Source organism: Styela clava, chromosome 14, assembly GCF_964204865.1.
Source record: "Styela clava chromosome 14, kaStyClav1.hap1.2, whole genome shotgun sequence".
NCBI classification, from domain to species: domain Eukaryota; kingdom Metazoa; phylum Chordata; class Ascidiacea; order Stolidobranchia; family Styelidae; genus Styela; species Styela clava.
The window spans coordinates 8,177,443-8,200,665 of record NC_135263.1 but is presented as its reverse complement, the minus strand read 5'-3'; the positions used below and the strand labels follow the sequence as shown (position 1 = coordinate 8,200,665).

General features: G+C 37.9%; 1 protein-coding gene across 2 annotated transcripts; it reads left to right on the top strand.

The window, feature by feature from the left end:
• Nucleotides 1-12,940: 12,940 nt before the first annotated feature.
• On the top strand, nucleotides 12,941-20,543 carry LOC120332657 (uncharacterized). 2 transcript variants are annotated; one of them, XM_078120157.1, is made up of 3 exons: nucleotides 12,941-13,081; nucleotides 13,160-13,219; nucleotides 13,303-20,154. In XM_078120157.1, the coding sequence occupies exon 3, from the start codon at nucleotides 13,640-13,642 to the stop codon at nucleotides 19,613-19,615; it is 5,976 nt and encodes a 1,991-aa protein (XP_077976283.1). In that variant the 5' UTR covers nucleotides 12,941-13,081; nucleotides 13,160-13,219; nucleotides 13,303-13,639; the 3' UTR covers nucleotides 19,616-20,154. The 2 variants fall into 2 exon arrangements, 1 of the variants encoding a protein (XP_077976283.1); XR_013480393.1 differs by lacking the exons at nucleotides 12,941-13,081; nucleotides 13,160-13,219 and adding an exon at nucleotides 20,281-20,543 and having other exon boundaries at nucleotides 13,326-20,059; nucleotides 20,138-20,197.
• Nucleotides 20,544-23,223: the final 2,680 nt, after the last annotated feature.

The window sequence follows — 23,223 nt, the reverse complement described above, 5'->3', positions numbered from 1 at the left end:
ATATGGAAAATATAAAAGCTACTACCGGTAACAACCAAAGTCAACTTATGAAAGAGGTGCTGGCGGCTTTACAATGTTTACAAAAACGGCAGATAGAAATGCAACAAGTGATGTAAAGGAAAAGAAAGCCAGGGCTGAAGTGGAAACGAAATTATCAAAGATGAAAAAATTCTGGCAACGTTCAAGTACCGGCAAAGCAAAATACTAGAAAGCCAAACTTGGAGGTCAACAACATCAGACTACCGGTACCGTACCCAATCTTCCCACAAACAAGCTCGATGCCCTGGAAGAAAAATCTAGCTGCTTAAACAAACTTGAAAGTTTAGCCAAAATAGTTGAACAAATTAAAGAAAGCTCCACAAAAATGAAATTGCAATCTATCATTTAGAATTTTAGAACAATATGGGAGGAGGAACTGTATTATACCAACCCTGTGTAACTGAGTGAGTACGGTAATTGATTGAACCCCCGATGTTGGGTTAGCCGTCACGCCCGACTAGGTTCAGACATATTATTGCTTCGAAAATCATCGCGCGACGTTCTGCGTTTTCCTGTGTTCTGACGGCGTTGTCGCGTGCCAATATTAAGTGAGTGACTTTATAAATATTCAAGTTAGTTGTGCACATGGAATACTACACGATATACATCAGCATTAATAAGATTTGACTATAGAATGCAGATTACAAAACAAAAATAGGAGAGCGATCCATTGAGTGGGAAAGCTCTAGAACCGGCCCTAGCACTCGAAAGCATGTTGACAGATTTTAAATTCTCTTTAAAGCTTCCATGAGTAGATGTAGTAAAGAACCACTTTGTGCTACGATTGTTGAGCATAAAAAGAATAAGCTGTAAATGTCCATATAGATAGCCAATACAGTGATGATTTGTCAAGGAATGTAAATTTTGATAAGAGGTCAAGATATTATGTAATATGCATATTTTCAGAAGGGTTCATAAAAAAGTTGCAGTGTGAGGATTTATGATATGTTGCCAAAGCAGTAAGCAAGGATATAAATTGACTAATGGGTGACGCTTTATCTCAAAAATCAGAATCAACTTACACCATATTAATGAAAATTTTTGATTGAGCAACTGAAACTGTCAGCAAAAAAGAACGATGTGGTGAACCAACGACTAACATACCATGATGCGCAACTAAAGCCTTGACCAATGAGGAGTGTCTGACGCGATACGCTCTATTGCGGCAACTTAATTCGTTAACGCCCACTCGAGTTCCCAGCGTTTTGCTGCAGTTTCACCATATCTGTTGGTCGCATCGGACTCACTCACGGGCTGTAGTTATTATATAATCAATGGCTATGACTGATAAAGGTAAGTCTACCATTTCTATACGTTATATATATATTATAAGTGTGTTTTCCTTAGCGGGTGACTATTCAGGTAGCTACCATGTGCTGATGTATGACAGACAGAGCTGCCGAGTTTAAATCCCTGAATCAGATCCTGAATTTGATGATACATTCAGACATTACCTGTCTGCCTGTACTGTACTAGACTCATTCATGTTAGAGGATAATAAACTGACAGTATTCATAGATCTTGACGAGGCAATGGAACAAAGTTTACCTTGAATGAGCAAAAGTAAGACAGCTATTGAAAAGAGAGCTACAGAGGGCAAAAAGTGTTAGGAGAGGTTTAATGCAGGACCACTAACAGATCATGCATTCAATTATCTTATTATCAATATATTTTCTGGATTTCATTCTATAGATAACACATACTTAAATGTGATATTTTCATGACAATATTTTTGCTAATAAACAACTTATTCTGTGATTTATAAAAAGATAACTAACTTATGTTTTATTTCAATGTGCTCAACGTGTCATAAGGTATTTTCCAGCATGGCATCTTTGGCTCAACATATTCACAAACAAGGTAATATTTACATAATAGACTACATAAATTCTATGATTACTAATACAACTCAAGATAAACACGATGAGGATTTTTTTTTATAAATCTGGATAAATCTGTCATAATAATTTTGATTTTTTTCATTTTTAGGCAGAGATATTAGTGTGGAAAAATTGTAGTGGAAGATCATTGCAGCCACTGTCCCTATTTTACCAAATGTAGTCAAATACTTACAATTGTTGCTGAAGAAAAGTACCAAGTGATCAAATGTTATCCTTCATCTGTGATGCAGTTCGCGTAATCCTTACACTGGAAGGTGCGGTGCTTAATATTTGTCTGGATTTGAGTATGTTTAGATACCATAATTTGACGGACCATATGACTTACTGGCAAAAATTGCTAAAATGAGTTTTTATTCATACATAGGCTATAAAACGCAACTGTTTTCTGGGCAATATTGGTTTTGAATGTAGGCAATAAAACACTACCTGATTCATGCATTGTGCACACCAGCTTAACAGGCGCTTAATTCACTTTAATTCATTTTAAGTATTGACACCGTTTGATTAACATTCATGGTAATCAATAATGCGATATCTTAATATTACACCCCTGTTCCCTATGTTTTCCAGATTTACTAGATTCAAGTTCTATCATATTGAATGACGATGAGGTCCATATAATCCAATACATTGCTGGGTTTATTTTACAAAAAATGCAAAAACGATGCCAAGACCCGGAAGACCGCAAAAGATTTCAGTCATTATTTAATCCCGAACCGGACTGTTTGATAACTGACTCTATGATTGCAGTAATGCAGGAAACTGAATATGAACGCCCAACCGTACCATTGCCCAGTGTCCTTGAACTATGCTCATGAAGGTGTCATAGCCACAGTTTTTGAAAATTTTAATATAGAATCATTTGGTATCGCCCAAAACGATACTAGCATGCAGGACATCTTGGAAAAATTATGTATGTTCTACCTGAAAATATGGTGCCATCAAACAGCCAGAATCGTCAATAACGCCCTCTTGAAAAATAACCAGAATTTATTCCTACGAAAACTTCTTGAAAAATAAATGTAGATGAAGAGCATGATTTCTTTTCACTTTATTTTGCAAGGTAGTGCATTTAGATGTGATTCCAGTTTTATTTTTATCATTTCAGCAGTAATTAAACAAAGTAATCTTTTTTCATAACAAAATGTTCACTGCATGGAATATAGTATATTTTCATGACAATAGGCAATGTAAGTTGCATAATAAAAATACGACATTTCTAGAACTGTTTGAGTTGTCCCAGAATAGATGATTTCCAGTTGTGTATTTCTGGAATGAAAATTATTTTCAAGCTAAATCAGTGGCTCATCAATGCTATAGAATGGCCGGAGCATTTTTAAGGCGCTCCCGTAGTATGTGTACTAAGATAGCGCACGACCTGGTACACATATTACGGGAGCACCCTTTTTATATCCAAAATTTGGCCAAGTATTCATAATATCGAAACATTTATCCATAGACAATGCTGACCAAGAGCTCTGGCCCACCTCTTTGCTGCATCAATCTTGCAGCAGTCTTAGATAGCATAGCACCTGGGCTGCATATTTGACACACACTTTTGGGTAGCTTTGTAAGCACAAGTGGGATTCCGTCAATTTACAGGAGCGTAACTTTTCGGACGAAACTGCACGAAATTTTTTAATAGGCGAATTCCAACAGCGTGACTCGCAAACACAATATTGTGTACTGCTTTGAGTAAATGAATTGATCAGGACCATTAATACATGTATATGGGAAAGTTAACTTCAAATTATTTAACTCTTGGAACAATTTACGGTTTGCACTAAGTCCATCTGTAATGAGTGCGATGAGCCCTAAACCCACATTCTTGGGAGTTCTCCCAACACTTTCCCAGAAAATGCTAGCGAGATGGTCTGAGCGGATAACGTCAAGGGCTTTGAAAACTTTCCAGTCAAACCATGTGCATAAACTTGCAGTGCATTATGTGCATAAACTCTTCCTCTGCTTTCTCGACTCTCCCAAGTCAACAAAGCCAACCATCATGTTTTTTTCAATCGTAGACAATATTTTCTTTGACTAAAAAGATAGGTTTATCTTCAAATATAGCCTTGAATCGACCAAGTTATGCCAGGTTTTGAACCAAATTACACACAACTTACCAGATTTGTCTCAATTTCGCACATTAAAGTTTGTTTAATAATAATAATTGTCTAATTATAAATTTGGGCACTCAACTAATTTTGTTTGCCCACTTTACATTAATTTGTGTAAAGGAACTGAAACCTATGGACAGGTGTATGTGAGACGACCACGTCTATAACCCTGTTTTATTCTGTTCGCCCATATTTATTCTTACCACTTGAGTCACTAGTGAGCAGCTGTGTAACATTCGCTTTCTGCTGGTTTGTCAGACTGCCGGCAGTGTAGATATTTCCTCTGTGTATTAGGTTATTATTATAGTGTTTTAATGCCGTAAATCTATGTAATTCTTGTTGTAAAATGATATTAGTAGTACAGGTTTACTATTTCTCAGGTTTGGCATAGCTCTGTTCACTAGTTAGCTTGTAGTTAACACTTCCGTAACTAGTCTATTTTCGCAGTTTATTTCCTGTGTGATTTCTATGCGTATTTCCATGTATATTACGTGTTTGTCGATAAGATAGGATTTGTGTTGTATCTTTAGTGTCATACTAGTTATTCTTATGTATATCTAGGTATGTTTTACCCGGTTTTTAGTATCCCATTATAAGTAAATAGTTCATGACTGTGACGTCATAGACCAATTCCGTATCTTGTGTTACGTATGTATCCTACGGTATTTGTACTGTGTTTTATGTGTTTATTGTATTTCTTATTGGAGTATTTGGTTGCATTAAGTTCTTACAGGTGTATAATTAATCTAGTTAGTTAACTTAGTTACTCTGCTGTGGTTGGAACCGCAAGAAGATTATTTTGTGATCGACATCTATTGCAACTTCAGTGTCCAAGAAGCTGGCAGAAAGAACCTGAGTGGTGATATCAATTTTGGTACGCCACATATACGAATTTTTGGCACGCCACATATACGAATTTTTGGCGAGCACACGCCAGGATATATTATTTGACACAGGGACTATTAAGACTAAGCCGATTAGGTAGGCTAGTCTGTGACAGATAATATTTGGAAAATATTGGACATTTGAGGTTGCCGAATTTTTTTTCAATTGCGGTTGCCTGATATTTTGGAAAAATGGTTAAGAGAAGAAAGTTTGTACCGGCACCAAAGCAAGCCAAAGAGGAGAATGAACTTTTGCATCTGCAAATACAGGTATTGAAGGCGAAATTGAGGGAGTCAGAGGAAAAGCAAGAGGAGACTGACAGCCGTTTGCAACTGATAGACAGTCGTGTGCAACAGATTGGAAGTCAACTAGAATCAGTTGAACTCCAGAATGCGAAAATTGGCTCATCTTTTGAACATGTTTACAACATGCTGCAAGATATTTCTGGCGTGGTTAAAACAGGAAAAGTTGCTGATTCTGAAGAAACGCAGCCCATGTCACATGTCCCAGATGTTAGCTTGATCACTTCAACACCCGCAACGGTTGTTCCAAAAGCAGCGCCTGTTCTCAAGCATGGTGAAATTTCTGATTTTGGATCAGAAGATGGACAGCCAGAAGGGAAGCGGAACGCGTTCTCACAGACATTAGAGGTGAAATTTTTGGAGAATGGTCATGTGAGTAACCTTGCACCTACAATTCCTTTTTTGAATGATAATGGTAATGAGGGCACAAATGTCAGAAGGCAACTTAGTACTAGGCCGAAAATGATTACAGTGGCTACACAATCAGCTCCTCCAGTGAGCGCTAGTAGTGTCTCAAATGCCAATGTTAGTCGTAGTGTTCTCAATAGCACAGCTAATGCTACGTTGATGGCAAGAAATGCCAAAAAGCCAATGTATTTCGATGGATCCACTGTCATTGCGTGGCCTAGTTATTTATGCCATTTTGAATTGGTTACCAGTTATAATCAGTGGGATGACGACACTGCAGGATTAGAATTGGCTACTTGCATGACAGGTCAAGCTCTAAATGTGTTGAAAGATTTACCAGATATGAAACGTACTAGCTATCGTGATATTGTGGCTCATTTTAATCATTATTTCAAACCTGCCGGAAATGCGAGCTCATATCGTACTACATTTCATGGTCGTAGGATTAAGCCAAATGAAGCGCCACGGGATTATGGTAACAAATTGAAAGAGCTTGTTATTCTTGCCTACCCAAATCTGGATATTGCTGGTCAAGATGATATTTTGAAATCGCAGTTTCTCGCCGGTTTAACCGATGAAAGCATGATCAAACATGTTACCATGCAACAGCCTGATACTTTTGAAAGTGCACTGTCTCTTGCAACGCTGTATTACTCTGTTGATACTAACCACTCTGAGAGAAGAGACATGCCTAAACCTCGCATTGCCGCAGTGAAACAGAGTAACACTGGTGATGCAGCTAATCAGCAAACCGACCTTTTTCAGTTTCTCGAGAGCAGTTTTGAGCGACTTGTAGCAAAACTGGATGAGATCATAGGATATGTTAAGCCACGCGCTAACAACAATCGCAATTTTGATGGTGTACCACGCAACCCGTGTCCTCGTTGTGGTAAACATGGTCACTGGGGCAGGGATTGCAAGGCTTGTTTTAATTGTAAGCAGACTGGTCATCTTAAACGGGATTGTCCACATCTTCAGAACCCCGCTGATCCTGCAACAGCTGCTTCCTCTTCGACCGCAAATTTAAACGACACTCAGCGGGCTTGAGGTCCTCAGTGTCCGCTGAATTATTACTTGATGACGGACCAACGAACCAGAATATAGACCTGAATATTTGTTCCTTGCAATATGACAATAGTTGGCATGCGAAGGTACTTGTAAACAATCAACCGTTCAATTTTCTTGTAGATAGTGGTGCTATGACTACTCTGATCGACATTTCCATCTTTGAGGCTATAGGTGGGAAAGAAGCACATTTAGCACCGCTCGAAGAATCTCTTGTTGCAGTGGGAGGACATGATTTATCACCACTGGGTACATTGGAAGTTGATTTGTCTATTGATTCTTTTGCATCGCGACGCACTGTTGTTGTTGCCAACCTAGGTATGTCTAATGGTATTTTGGGCATGGACTATTTCCGAGAACATGATTGCGTTCTTTACTTATCATCTGGACACATGATGATAGAGGGTCATGAAATCAAACTGTTTACTGAAAAGTCTGTACCGTGTTGTCGTGTAACTGTTCGAGGAGATATTACTATACCGCCGTATTCTAAGGTTGTTATCCCTGCACAACTTAGTCGTCCTTGGCCGAAAAGCAATTTGTCTGACGTTGCTGCTCTTGTCGAACCGTTGAATTCTTCTTTCCTTGCTGATGGCGTTCAGCTGATTTCTTCTGTAGTGGATCCAGGAAAGTCCACTGTTCCTGTTCTAGCGGTGAACCAAAAAGGCAGACAACTTAAGATCAGGGCTGGATCTTTGATTGGTATTGCACATCCTCAACTTGTAGCACAAATTCAAGTTGACGAATCCGATAATCTGGTTATACCTTCTGAATTACCAGAACATCTACATGACATAGTCAATTCCGTTGAGGATCTAACCCCGAGTCAACGTGAACAGTTGGTCAATTTGGTTTGTGAATTTCATGATGTATTTGTAGGACCAGATCGTGAACTTGGCCGTACTTCAGCAGCAAAGCATAGGATCATCACAACCACACCACAGCCGATTCGGCAGGCTCCTCGTCGAATGGGATGGGCGCGTAGGAAGATAGCCGAAGAAGCTGTTGATAATATGCTGGCTCAGGGTGTCATAGAACCCAGCGATTCCCCATATTCTTCTCCCATTGTCCTAGTTCCCAAAAAGGATGGTTCTACCAGATTTTGCGTGGATTTTAGATTGCTTAATGACGTCACATACAAGGACGCATATCCCTTGCCGCGTATTGAGGATATCATTGAGTCCTTAAACGGAGCACAATGGTTCTCAACTCTTGATCTCGCTAGCGGATATTGGCAAGTGGAGGTTGATCCTGCAGACCGTGAAAAGACAGCATTCAGCATCCCAGGCCGTGGTCATTTTCACTTTGTAGTGATGCCTTTCGGTTTGGCGAATGCTCCCGCAACATTCGAACGGATGATGGACAATATCCTTGGTGATCTCCTGTGGAACGGGTGTTTCAATTTTCTTGATGATGTTTTGGCTCATGGTAGTGATTTCTCAATGGCACTCTCAAATCTTCGGGAAGTTTTTATAAGACTTCGCCGTGCCGGTTTACGCTTGAAGCCCTCGAAATGTAAACTTTTCCGTCGAAGCACCTCTTATCTTGGTTATCTTATTTCATCTGACGGTGTCTGTTGCGACCCTGGAAATGTTGCGGCTATCAAAGAATGGAAAACGCCTAATTCTGTCAGCGATATTCGTAGTTTTCTAGGCACAGCGAACTACTACCGGAAATTTGTTCAAGATTATTCAACAATTGCTGGACCTCTTATTCGATTGACCAGGAAGAATATTTCTTTTGTATGGAGTACTGAATGTCAAAAGGCTTTTGAAACTTTGAAGCATTGTCTGACATCTGCCCCAATTCTTAGCTTTCCGAGGACAATCGGCGAATTTGTATTGGATACTGATGCCAGTGGTTTTGGGATTGGTGCAGTGTTATCTCAAGTTCAGGACGACAATGAACGTGTACTTTCTTATGCCAGTAAGACTATGTCCAAGTCTCAACGTAGATACTGTGCTACACACCGGGAACTATTAGCTGTGGTGTGGGCTGTTCGTCACTTCAGTCATTTTCTTCTCGGGAGACCGTTCAGAATTCGCACAGATCATGCTGCTCTGAAATGGTTGATCAATTTTCGTGAACCTCAAGGAATGTTAGCAAGATGGATATTAACACTTGGCGCTTATGACTTTAAAATTGAACACAGACCTGGCGTAAAACATGGCAATGCTGATGGATTGTCACGCCAAGTTCGCAAATGCAAGCGAGAAGATTGTTCTGATTGTGGTACCAATGGTGATGTGGCTGTGAGTAATGTTATTGTAAGTGCAATATCAAAACAGCCCGGTCAATCATTGTCAGACGGTTCCGATTGTAATTGGCTAAATACCTACACGGATGAGCAAATTAAATATTGGCAAAGTGAAGATCCAGATATTTCTGTTGTTTTGAAATGGAAACAACTTACTGCTCAGAAACCTGATATTCAAGAATACATGCCTGAATCAACAGTGACCAAACGTTTGATGTCACAATGGGATTTGATTTTTGTAGATAATGGACTTCTCTATCGTTGTTGGATTCCTGATTGTAAATCGGAGGAATCGCATATCCAATTGATTGTTCCATCAAATTTGAGGCAGGATTTGTTCCATAAGCTCCATTCTTTGCGCACTGCAGGTCATCTTGGTGCCAATCGAACTTTCAAGAGTATAAGGCGCAGATTTTATTGGCCTGGTTTCAAAAGGGACATTCTCAGATGGTGCAAATTTTGCAAGTCTTGTGCTTCAACAAAGATGCTTTACGGAAGAAGGCAAGGAGATCTCAAACAACTTATATCTGGAGCTCCTATGGAAAGGATTGCCATTGATTTTCTTGGACCATTGCCTGTAACTGAAAATGGAAATGAACACATTTTGGTTTTGTCGGACTATTTCTCTAAATGGGTGGAATGTTTTGCTTTACCAAATCAGCGAGCTGACACCACTGCTGATGCATTGGTTACTCAATTCTTTTCGAGATTTGGGGTACCAAGAATTCTCCACTCAGATCAAGGAAGAGACTTTGAATCAAAATTATTTTCAGAAATGTGTCAATTGTACGGGATTCAAAAGACTCGAACAACTCCATATCATCCTCGTTCAGATGGACAAGTTGAACGTTTCAACAGGACCATACAGCAGATGTTGAAAGCTTTTGTAAATGAGAATCGAAATGATTGGGACGACCATCTCCCATATCTTTGTATGGCATATCGCTCCACCGTACATGATAGTACAGGATATTCACCGAACAAGTTAATGCTTGGACGAGAAATCGAGATGCCTGTTGATGTTATGTTTGGCAAACCAGAGTCATCAACTCATCCTTGTTACACTGAGTTTGTCGAATGGTTTTCCTGTGCAACTGAAAAAGCTTTTCTTCATGCTAGGCAACATCTAAATGCTGCTGCAACCAGACAAAAGCGGAATTTTGATCTGGGTGTTAAACCACTTACTTTCCAGAGAGATGAATTGGTGTGGTATTATTATCCACCTAAGCATCGCAAGCTGAGTATTCCTTGGATTGGACCTTATCGAATTGTGGACTGTTTACCTAATCACTTGTATAGGATTCAGAAGAATTCGGGAACACGTTCTCGAATTGTACACGTTGACAAGTTAAGACCTTACCTTCATGAAGATGAAGAAGACAATGACATTGACTTAACTGGATGTGACATTTTACCTGATGTGGAACCTATTATGGAAAATGATGAGCAGATTGCTCATGATATTTTTGATGTATTACCTTTCTCTTCAAGGCCAGACACTGTACCAGAAGAAGTTACAGTTGATGCGAACTTTGATAATGGCCAACGTACTAGGCGAAGGCCTAGATATTTGGATGATTACATTTGATTTGACTGTGATAGTGCTTTTAACAATTGATTGTTTTGATTTTAGATATACATTTCGTTTGAGTGTACAGTTCTTTACAATTTCTTCACATTTTTATGGATTTTCAATTTTGAAAATGGAAAATTTCTTTGTAATTTCCCATCTGAAAAAGGGGGGAGTAATGAGACGACCACGTCTATAACCCTGTTTTATTCTGTTCGCCCATATTTATTCTTACCACTTGAGTCACTAGTGAGCAGCTGTGTAACATTCTCTTTCTGCTGGTTTGTCAGACTGCCGGCAGTGTAGATATTTCCTCTGTGTATTAGGTTATTATTATAGTGTTTTAATGCCGTAAATCTATGTAATTCTTGTTGTAAAATGATATTAGTAGTACAGGTTTACTATTTCTCAGGTTTGGCATAGCTCTGTTCACTAGTTAGCTTGTAGTTAACACTTCCGTAACTAGTCTATTTTCGCAGTTTATTTCCTGTGTGATTTCTATGCGTATTTCCATGTATATTACGTGTTTGTCGATAAGATAGGATTTGTGTTGTATCTTTAGTGTCATACTAGTTATTCTTATGTATATCTAGGTATGTTTTACCCGGTTTTTAGTATCCCATTATAAGTAAATAGTTCATGACTGTGACGTCATAGACCAATTCCGTATCTTGTGTTACGTATGTATCCTACGGTATTTGTACTGTGTTTTTATGTGTTTATTGTATTTCTTATTGGAGTATTTGGTTGTATTAAGTTCTTACAGGTGTATAATTAATCTAGTTAGTTAACTTAGTTACTCTGCTGTGGTTGGAACCGCAAGAAGATTATTTTGTGATCGACATCTATTGCAACTTCAGTGTCCAAGAAGCTGGCAGAAAGAACCTGAGTGGTGATATCAATTTTGGTACGCCACATATGTATATTCACTTGGCTATCAGTCCCCGAGCTCGTAATAAAAGTAAAACAAGGAAAATCTATGAAACACTGTTTGCATCTTTTCCAGAAGAAATAAATATTTCACAATTTGGTGATCTAAAATATTGATAAGAGACTTTCTTATTATTGCTCGAAAGAAGTGCCCATATAGCAGTGTTGTTAAGTCATTTGCAAGATGATACTGTTAGTGGAGGCATAAATAGACAGTACTACACTCAGGCGAATGAGCTGAAGTTACTGATTAATGTACTTTTTGAGTGAGAAAATTTTCAAGGTAATTACATGATGATATCAACACCAGTGGTGATCATTGTGAATTCTTGAAACAGATGATTAGAAAAATATGTAATACCTTGAAGCAAGCAATCTAAGCTGTGGAGGCCCTTGTTTGAATTAGATCTTGAAAAGGACACCTCAAAATGTTGACTTGTTGTAGAACTGGAATTGCTGCTGCCAGTAATCCCCTCACTGAGAAAAAAATTGAATATTGTCTTCTAAATCCTGGTATTTCCAGTTCGGCAGTTGGAGGGTGAATAAGTTGATGCACTTTTTTTCAAGTCTTGCAAATTTTTATGACATATTTTTTCAGCTACTTTCCTCTTTTTTGGAGAAGATCTATTCAAAGTTGGCGTTCATCTTGGGTATTGCACCAATTTTAAGACGCGACTGTGAGGCTTTGTTGGATATTCCTCTCTTTTATTATAAAATTAAAATCTTGAAGTTACTTTTTTGAATGTCATTTTCTTCCAAGTGCCCTTCACAAATTTTATTCGTCACGTAAATACAGGTGTTTAATATCAGAATCAGCCTGCAGACATTTTTTTCACGCGTCACATTTTTTTCAACTTTGTCTGCCCATATAAATTTTTCCCTGAAACAAAATCGCTTGGATGGGGCCAAAAACAGGGTGCAAGATCCACTGACACTGTGGCATTGTGGAACGCAACATCGATTACTTATGTTGATGAGTGATGTAAATAAATAGCCTATAATACAAATTATGTAATTTTAAAAAAAAGGTAGCCTAAAAGAAAAAAGGAGTTGACTTTGAAAAAAAGAATTGGTACTTTCTGATTTTTAGTGTTTGGTGAATCTGTGAATACTATAGTGCTGGTATGTTAGTCGTAAGTTATAATAGTAGAATTGTATCTCCTATAAAATGGGGGGTATGTAACTAAAGAGATCGTAACCAAGTACCGGACTCACAGAACATAAGAAATAAAATAGCTTAGGCCCTAGGTTACGATAATCGGGTAGAATATTGTGTTACGTCACGATCCACAAGATCCAAGTATTATTGTTTGGCAATAATATTGTTGCCACATGTGGGCGCTGTTAAGTCGAGTTCGCCGCCATTAATGGATATTGCACCACGTTTTGCTGCCAAGTCAAGTTTTTAAAGTTTCTTTGTGTTGGTATTATTGTGATTTAATTATTGCTGTTTATTGTGTTTATCTTGTAGATGACTTAGACATCTAAATAAGTTAGTTACTGGATTTTATTGGGTTGTTGCCCTTGGTGTTAAGATATTGTGCCGTACATTTGTTACTGTGAAGAAAGTGTACTGATGTTTCCAGAATGTATTATGCAATGATTTTTGGGTAAGAATGCTAGTACTTTAAGTTGCATAATTTGAAGTTCACTGATGTATGTGTATTAAATATTGTCATTGTTAACAGATTGTGAAGTATTCTCGTGGATTCACAAAGTTTTCTTACCCGGTGTCATAAATATTATCGGTATGTTATTTATATTTGGATCATTGCTGAATTTGGTATTATTTAGTTTTATAAGTGTTCTAAGACATGTTATTTTGTTTTAGAAAACCGTCTTCCATCTTTCATTTCCGTCTATTGTGATGTTTGTGTATTGCTGAGCATTTCATGTTATGCTATCAATTCTTCGAATTACAATTTCATTACAAGTTTTCAACAATTGGTTGTGTTTGGACAAGGATTTGGGAGATGCGTTTTCGATTTGTTAGTTTTATCTATGTGACACCTTGTGCTACCGGGTCACGTTGAAAGGGAGGTTACATAAAGTTTTCGATAATATAGGATTATCGATATTGCAAAGCTTTGATAAGATAAAGCTTGAAGAATAATATAATTCTGGATACAATCTATTTAATGAACAAAGCAACAACATAACTTTTGAAGATGTCAAGTTCAGACTCCAGTCAACGTTTGATTTTTGAAATATTGGAAGGTCGACTGAAAGACTTGAATTTAAGGGTCGAATCCCTTATGATGGATCGCAAAAATGCTGTTTCTGTTCAGGAATTGTCGAAGCACATTTCTGAAACATTTCAGGCACTCATGAAATTCTGTAGTGAGAATCCATCTGCAATTTTTGAGCACAATGCAAATTGGATGGAAAGTATTGAACAGAATCAGGCAGAATTTGATATTAGAGTGCAGCAATGGCTGCTGGCTGTACTCAAAGCAGCAGCAGATCAGTTTTCTCAATTGGAGAAATCAACACAGTCTAGTCATCCTTCAAGTGCAAGTTCACGATCAAGTTATCGAAGAGCAGAAGCTAAAGTAAAAGCTAAATTGGCTCGATTGGAACTTGAAAAGATTAAACGTAAACATGAGCTCCAAAACAGAATAAATCAAATCCACCAGTCAATAGAAATGTTGGATTCGGAACACAAAGTTCAAACGGCTGATGCCGAAGAAGAGTTTTGGGAGCAGTCCACTAGTTCAGATCGAATGAATGTTGATGTCACGGATAATCGTTTTTCGAAGGATGTGAGACATGTGGGTTCAGAGAAGGCCAATAAAAGAGTGCTAGAAGTTGGCAAGGTAGCCAACAAAATCACATGTGAAAGCTTACATCATGTGCAGAGTACACCTGTTTATGCACAGTCTAAGTTTGGCTGTGCTGTGGGCGAAATTGATGCCGGTACTCTGGCAATGGCTGTTGAAGATTATCCTGTGAATACTGAATCAAAATCTGAACTAGATGATAAACCGAGTGCTGGGGTAAATGGCCCTGTAGTGCCTCATGTGTTGGATTGGCCTGTTCCAAGCAAATTTGAAGATGGAAAACAGGACAATAGAATTCCTGCTATGTATATTCCAAATCAGTCAGTGGTTACAAATAACCCTGATCAGGCAAGTGTTAATAAGACTTGTCAACTGGCCAGTGGTAGGCCACCGGATTCTTCTCAATCATTGTCAAATGATGTTATGACATTGATCAAGCATTTGAATAGACCAAAACCTGAAGTTTTATATTTTTCTGGTGATTCCATGAATTATCATATGTTCAGGCGTAATTTTGCTGCTCAAATTGATGAAAATGTTGATAGTTATGCTGCCAGATTGTCATATCTACTTCAGCATTGTACCGGAGAAGCACGAAAGCTCATTCAGTCATGTGCCAAGCTTGATCCAGAGGAAGGATACCAAAAAGCAATTAAACTGCTTGAGAAAAATTATGGTAGAACACATGAGGTAGTTCATTCATGTGTGAAAAAGGTGGTTGATGGACCACAGATAAAATTCAATGACCATGAAAAGCTTAAAGAATTTGTTCGCACATTGGAAGATTGCAAACTCACTTTGAAAGGCATAAACAAAGAGAATGAAATGGACAATCTACAAATTTTGGCTAGAGCATCAAATCGCCTATTTCCTAGTATGAGAATGGCTTGGAAACGTAGAGTGGGGAAGATAATAGCGAGAGATGAAGAACCATCTTTCCAAGATTTCATTGAGTTTGTGACTGAAGAAGAAACTGCAGTCCATTCATCCTTTAGTCAAATGATGGATGATTATGTGAGTGTTGTTGAGAAACCAATGAAAACTTCTCGAATTAGAACAATGGCACACAATGTCACCGAAACTGTATCAGAGAAAAAGATGCAGTTGTCATCTTCAGGTGAGCATACAAGAACTAAATGCATGTATTGTTCGATGCCTCATGATCTGTCAAAATGTGAAAAGTTCAAGAAGAAGCCGATTGTGGAACGAATTAAATTTATGAGGGCACGTCGACTTTGCTATATTTGTCTGAAATATGGACATGTTGCCAGTATGTGCAGATCTAAGCTTTCATGTGGAGTGGATGGATGCACTGCAAAGCATAACAGACTTATTCATCATTCATTTCAGGGAAATAATGAACCTGATCAAGAACAGTCTACTAATGGTGAGAAAGAAAACATTTCTTCAGCTTCCATGCCAGAATCAAGCTTGTGTCAGGCCACAGAAAGTAATAGGTCCGTGTATTTTTGTATTGTGCCTGTGAAGGTATCCGGTAATGACCGAGAAGTGGAGACATATGCATTTTTAGATGTTGGCTCAGCAATAACATTGTGCTCAGACAAACTGATTGACATGCTTGGATTACATCGGGAGCCAGCTAATATTTCATTAACAACTGTGAATGGTGAGTCAAAGATACACGGGGGGTCAAAAGTTCAATTGCGGGTTGAATCTTGTGATGGCAAGGAAGTTATGGATTTGCCTGAAGTGTTTTCAATTGACAAATTACCTGTGAAAGCAAATGCTCCGTTATCAATGAATGACAAGAACAGAATGGCACATCTAAGAGGGTTGAATTTATCTAACATTGACAATGCTGAAGTACTACTAATGATTGGTGTCAATGTACCAGAAGCTTTTTGTGTACAAGAAGTGAGACGAGGTCGTCCAAGACAGCCTATAGCTTGGAAAACTCAATTTGGTTGGACATTGATTGGTCCAAAAATTGAAAGGTCAGAATTGTTATCTTTCAATGTCAATTTTATAAAAAATGATCAAAATGACTTACTGCAAATGCAACTTGAGAGAATGTGGAAAACAGATTTCATTGATTCACAAAAAATGTCAGATACTGCTATGTCTCGAGAAGATAGGTATGCTCTTAATTTGATGCATGAGGCAATTAAATTTGAAAATGGTCACTATCAATTACCTCTATTGTGGCGTCCTCATGCGAGAACTTTGCCAAATAATCTTGATTTGGCTATGTCTCGATTGTCAAGCCTTAAGCGAAAACTGGTTCGCGATGATGATCTACGTTTGAAATATGTAGAAATAGTTCAAGATTACATAGCGAAAGGCTATGCAGAAAAGGTGACAAAATGCAATTTGAAAAAGTGCAATCAGATATGGTATATTCCTCATTTTTGTGTTGTACATCCACAAAAACTAAAACCAAGAGTTGTATTTGATGGAGCATGTCAGTATCGTGGCTACTCATTAAATGAGTCTTTGTTGAGTGGCCCAGATTTGGCAAGCTCATTAACCGGTGTTCTTATGAGATTCCGCCAGGAGCGGATTGCTCTAGTAGCAGACATAGAGGCGATGTTTCATCAGATTCATGTTGATCCGAAAGACAGAGATGCTCTCAGATTCTTGTGGTGGCCTGGTGGAGATATGTCAAAAGAGCCTATTGATCATAGAATGACTGTACATTTGTTTGGCTCTAAGAGTTCACCCACTGTTGCTAACTTTTGTCTGAAAAGAGTCGCCCAGGACTTTGGAGGGGAGTTTGACACTGATGTTATCGAAGCCATTGAACAAGATTTTTATGTGGATGATTTGTTAAAATCTGTGTGTTCTGAAAATGATGGCCTACGAATGAAACAACAGCTTACTGAAATATTGAAAAAAGGTGGATTCAAACTAACGAAGTGGCTTAGCAACAGTGAAAAAATACTGAATAGTATTCCTGAGGATGAGAAGGCCAGATCTATATTGAATTTGAAGTTTGATGAAACACTGTCTGATCGTGTTCTTGGTGTGTATTGGAAAGTCAGTTTTGACTCATTTGGTTTCAATATAGATATGACATCACCTGATGTGATGACCAAAAGAACTACTCTATCGCTTGTTAGTTCGTTATACGATCCACTAGGCTTTGTAGCAGTGGTGGTGATAGTTGCAAAAATCATGCAACAGGATTTATGTAGAAAACGTCTTGGATGGGATGAGCCTATTCCTGATTGTGACGTTGCAAAATGGACAAAGTGGCTTGAGCAGCTGAGTGCTTTAAAAGATATTACTATCAATCGATGTGTAAAGCCCAATGGATTTGGAAGAGTTGTAGTGATGCAAATACATCATTTTGCAGATGCTTCCTCGGTTGCTTATGGTGCAGTGGCTTATTTACGCCTGGTTAATGAAAATCAAGATATACATTGTGCATTTCTTTTTGGTAAAGCAAGAGTGACACCATTGAAAGCAATTTCCATACCAAGACTTGAACTGACTGCTGCAGTTTTATCAGTGAAAATAGACCAGATGTTGAGAAGTGAACTTCATCTAGGTAATGAATGTGAATCTTTTTTCTGGACAGATTCGACTGCAGTTTTGCAAAGTATAAGAAATTGCAATAAGCGTTTTCCGGTTTTTGTGGCAAACCGCTTAGCCAAGATTGATGGAGGATCAGAAGTGTCACAATGGCGTTACGTAGCTACAAAGCAGAATCCAGCTGATGAAGCATCGCGGGGTATCGGTGTAAAGAAGATGGCCACGAAAAGCAGATGGCTCAGTGGGCCTGAATTTTTGTGGAAAGATGCTGAGCAATGGCCTCAGCCTGTGTCGTTGCCTCCACTGCCTAATGAATTTCAGCTTGTAAAACAATTGCAAGAACCGGTTTGCATGTTAACAGATCAAAGTGCTACTAATCGACTTGTGGAGCAGTTTTCTGATTTGCATTCGCTGAAAAAGGCGACTGCTTGGATTTTGCGATTCATTTCATTTTTAAGAAGTAAGAAAAGTGGGGAAAACCTACACAAAGGTCCACTGTATGCTGATGAACTGAGGAGAAGTGAATTTGCTCTAATTAAATATGTACAAAGGCAGTCCTTTGGTGAAATCATAGATAAATTGTCAAAATCTTCTGATGGATGTATTGATGCTGGAAAAAGGCTGTCATCCAGAAACATCTTGCGGAAATTAACGCAAATGTTGGTGAATGGAATTTTACGTGCTGGAGGACGTATTGAGAAAGCTCCAGTGGAATTTGATGTCAAACATCCCATTATACTGCCTTATGACCATCATTTCACCAATTTGGTGATACTCCAACATCACAAAGAGGTTGGACACTCTGGAATGGGACATACTTGGACATCACTGCGACAAAAATATTGGATTATCAAAGGCGGGGTTGCTGTCAGAAAAGTTTTGGGGAACTGCATATCATGTCGTAAACGAAATGCACCTCTTGGACAGCAAATTATGGCTGATTTGCCAGATGCTAGATTGGCAGTGAACAAACCTGTTTTTTCTGAAGTTGGATGTGATTTTTTTGGACCCTTCTTAGTCAAACAAGGCAGATCAAATGTGAAACGATATGGATGTATTTTTACTTGTATGTGCACGCGTGCAGTGCATATTGAAGTGGCTTACTCTTTGTCAACGGACTCATTTATCAATGTTTTACGAAAATTCATTGGACGACGTAGTAAGCCAAGAGCTATATATTCTGACAATGCTGGAAATTTTCAAGCCACAAATAAAGTTCTTCGTGATGAAATAAAGAAGTGGAATCAGCATTATATCAATGATTTCTTGAGTCAAAGGAACATAGAATGGAACTGGAATTGTCCCACTGACAGTAAAGCAGGTGGATGCTGGGAACGACTCATCCGGTCAATAAGAAAAATACTTGGAGGATTGCTGAATGATCAAATTCTAACAGATGAAAAATTACATGTTCTTTTTGTTGAAGTCGAATCAATCCTAAATTCAAGACCTCTTTGTCCGGTGACTTTTGATGTGAATGATGAAGAACCACTAACTCCTAATCATCTGCTGCTATTGAGAGGATCACGAAACGAATCGCCAGGTGTGTTCACTGAGAAGGATTGTTACCGCTTCGAATGTAAGCAAGTTCAATACATGGCTGATCAATTTTGGAGAAGATTCAATAAAGAGTATCTTCCAACACTTATTGGAAGACAAAAATGGACTGTTCAAAAACCAAATTTAAAAATTGGTGATATAGTTATGATTTCTGAAGATGCACCTCGTTGCCAGTGGCTCATGGGGCGAGTTGTTGAAGTGTTTCCTGATAAAAATGAGACTGTGCGCCAAGTTAAAGTTAAAACAAAAAATGGCTTTCTTAAAAGACCAATAAACAAATTGTGTTTTATTATTCACAGTGATGCTTAAATTGTGAACTTGGATATTGTGATTTGTGAGGTGACGTAATTGAATTTGAATTTTTTAAAATGGCTCATATCTAATTATCCATTTTGGAGGGGAGAATGTTACGTCACGATCCACAAGATCCAAGTATTATTGTTTGGCAATAATATTGTTGCCGCATGTGGGCGCTGTTAAGTCGAGTTCGCCGCCATTAATGGATATTGCACCATACTTTGCTGCTGTTTTGCTGCCAAGTCAAGTTTTTAAAGTTTCTTTGTGTTGGTATTATTGTGATTTAATTATTGCTGTTTATTGTGTTTATCTTGTAGATGACTTAGACATCTAAATAAGTTAGTTACTGGATTTTATTGGGTTGTTGCCCTTGGTGTTAAGATATTGTGCCGTACATTTGTTACTGTGAAGAAAGTGTACTGATGTTTCCAGAATGTATTATGCAATGATTTTTGGGTAAGAATGCTAGTACTTTAAGTTGCATAATTTGAAGTTCACTGATGTATGTGTATTAAATATTGTCATTGTTAACAGATTGTGAAGTATTCTCGTGGATTCACAAAGTTTTCTTACCCGGTGTCATAAATATTATCGGTATGTTATTTATATTTGGATCATTGCTGAATTTGGTATTATTTAGTTTTATAAGTGTTCTAAGACATGTTATTTTGTTTTAGAAAACCGTCTTCCATCTTTCATTTCCGTCTATTGTGATGTTTGTGTATTGCTGAGCATTTCATGTTATGCTATCAATTCTTCGAATTACAATTTCATTACAAGTTTTCAACAATTGGTTGTGTTTGGACAAGGATTTGGGAGATGCGTTTTCGATTTGTTAGTTTTCTCTATGTGACACCTTGTGCTACCGGGTCACGTTGAAAGGGAGGTTACATATTGCAGTACTGAGTGTTTCACAGAACGCCAAGTTACCTGTACCTACGTTGGCTGTACCTAGTTGAAGCCAAAGGTAAATTTAATCTATCTTTAATTAAACTAAAGAGACGGAGCTTAAGATGGACAACCGGCATTTGATATCATATCCACTTTAAAGTACTGAACCAACCTAAAGAAATACCATAGGCTGCTGAGCTAAGAATATACAGCGAGATATTTTGTGCACCGTCTCCACCAATCCCCGAGCAAATCAAGTGACCGCAATGTAGCGTGAAGCTGCAGAAACTCGTAACGCGAATAACTTTGTTTGTTTTATTAATGTGGGCGTGGCTTTCTAGGCTAGTTTCATCCCCCTAGGTCAGGGGTGGGCAACCTTTTTCGGCTCGCGTGCCAAAATCGGCTAAATTTAAAGACAAAATTGTTCCGCGTGCCAACCAAAATTTAAAACAATGCTTTGCCACTTTCAAAGCAGAGATACACTATAATAAACCTTTTAAATATGTACAGACAGATTCACTTATCGGGAAAATATCAGTCCGACAAATGGATTTGATTACTTTTCTTATTCTATATCAGTGAGACTTGTGCTGCGGCATTACCGCTGATAGAGATTTCACATTGGGCACATTGGGTTTATATTTTATAACTTCCAGAGAAATACATGAACTACTGGTTTCATTTTTCAGGCTACTTCTATTACGAGATTCAATAAAGTTCATAACTGAGAATCAAGATTCAAAAGCATATGTAGATATGAAAACATGGAGAGTAATGCAGTTGCAAAGTTTTTAAGACACGAAAAATTTTCGGAAATGTCATCCCAATCACGCAATTCTCACGCCTCTCTTGTATTCTCTTCCCTAATCGATTATATTTCTTTCGAAATCAATTTATAACAGTAATTTAGCAAGTAACTCTAGCCAACATCAGCTTCACAACTTCATAAATCATGCAGAAATGGAGGAAAAGGGTGGCACAGACGAACTATATTATGTAAGAATGTAGCAAAATGAATGCAGCGCTCTTCTCGGAAGCTCACTCATTTGTTACGTCATAATATATATTTTTGTAGCCAACGTCATGACAGGAGAAAAAGAGTTTAAATAAATAACGGATAATGAATAAACGAACACCGGGTTTCATCAGATAATTCAGAGTCTTGAAACTTTTTATCTGAAGGAGAATGATCTCGTTTCCGAGGCCTCGCTCGCGTGCCGAATAAATAGGCTGGCGTGCCAAGTTTGGCAACTCTGACGTCACTCCATAAGACTACAGGCGAAAGATTGTATTTCATGATACGCTCCAATGCACATAGGTAGTTCTCGTCGCCTTTCGCGACCGTTTTCCGTTCGCTTTTGCTACCGGTACTGGGCGTCTTCTTTACGTGTAGTACCTGCCTTTTTGCGCCTGTAACGAAAGAAAATAATCTCCATATTTAAGAAGTTTTGCTCACTTGGAAAGCTGGAATGGCAGACAAGCAGTAAAGAGTAATTCTGGACATCATAGACGTTTTTTTATCAGAGAAGATTACAAACGCGATAGCGTAAAGATTTGTGTGGACCATTTTGCAGATAATGACAAAGTTCAAAGTTAGTAATTTTAATGTTTGCACTTAAACATTGAAATTTCATTTAAAGAGGGTGTCATACAAAACAGCAATACTGTTTTTACTTCTCTTAACGGTGCTGTGATACAATTCCATAACACAAAGTTTGCACCTATCGAACTTGCTTTAGTAGGTAAATTTATTAGACATATTACATATTCAGTTCATATTTATAAATATTGTGTGGGTTTCTATTTCAATTGATCTTTTTGTTAGCATTTTTTTCTTATTACTTGTGTCGCTACAATATTTCATGCACGACGGAAATAAAATATCTGAATCTGAAAGACTTGTTCGAATGGAAACTACCTATATGTTTTGCCTTCCTCCGATTTTAGAAGACAAATTTATTCTGGGGAATTTCGCATATAATTCTCATTAATTGTTGGCTGTTTATAATCCCTATTAATTGTGACTTCTGATCAAAACAAAACAAAAATTTTTTTAACGTAATTTACTGGCACCTTTTTCTTGTCAGTACTCGAAGCTGAGGTAATAAAAAAGACAATACATTTATGTCATCTGAAAGCAAAAGATGCACACTAATTAAAAGTTTGACACATTGAGATAATACATCACGACAGAAAATACAACTTAAAGATATGTATGACCATCACATGGTAATTAAAATTAAAAAAAATTAAAAGCGGCTGTGGAGTATGAAAAGTTCAAGACAAAGAAAAGAACAAAAGTTCATAGCTCATGAACTCAAAAATTTTGCCTCCATTGCTTTGTGAAGGCCACTATATTTCGAGTGGCTGAATTGGTTTACCTTTATGATAGCAACGATTTTGTATTTAATATAGCGAGATTTTTTTCAATTAAATTAAAAACATATTATTTCCCAAAGCAATGCTTGAATCGTCTAAATCAGGCATGTCCAACCTTTTTAGTGTCGCGGGACACTTTCACATAGGGAAATTCATTGCGGCCCGCAAACGTTTTTACCAAACTTAAATAGCAACCCAATTCGGATTTACGTTAGAATTTGAGCGTCGCTAAAATCAAACGCCAATATTGAACAACATATTTGCGGATTTCTGAACACAAGATGCACACAAAGACCATGAAATTTAGCTCAAATTTTTGCAAAATGCACATACATGGGTGTAAAATAAAT

Bases quoted from the DNA above. Each gene is read 5' to 3' on its own strand.
- LOC120332657 (XM_078120157.1), top strand. From the start codon at position 13,640: ATGTCAAGTTCAGACTCCAGTCAACGTTTGATTTTTGAAATATTGGAA.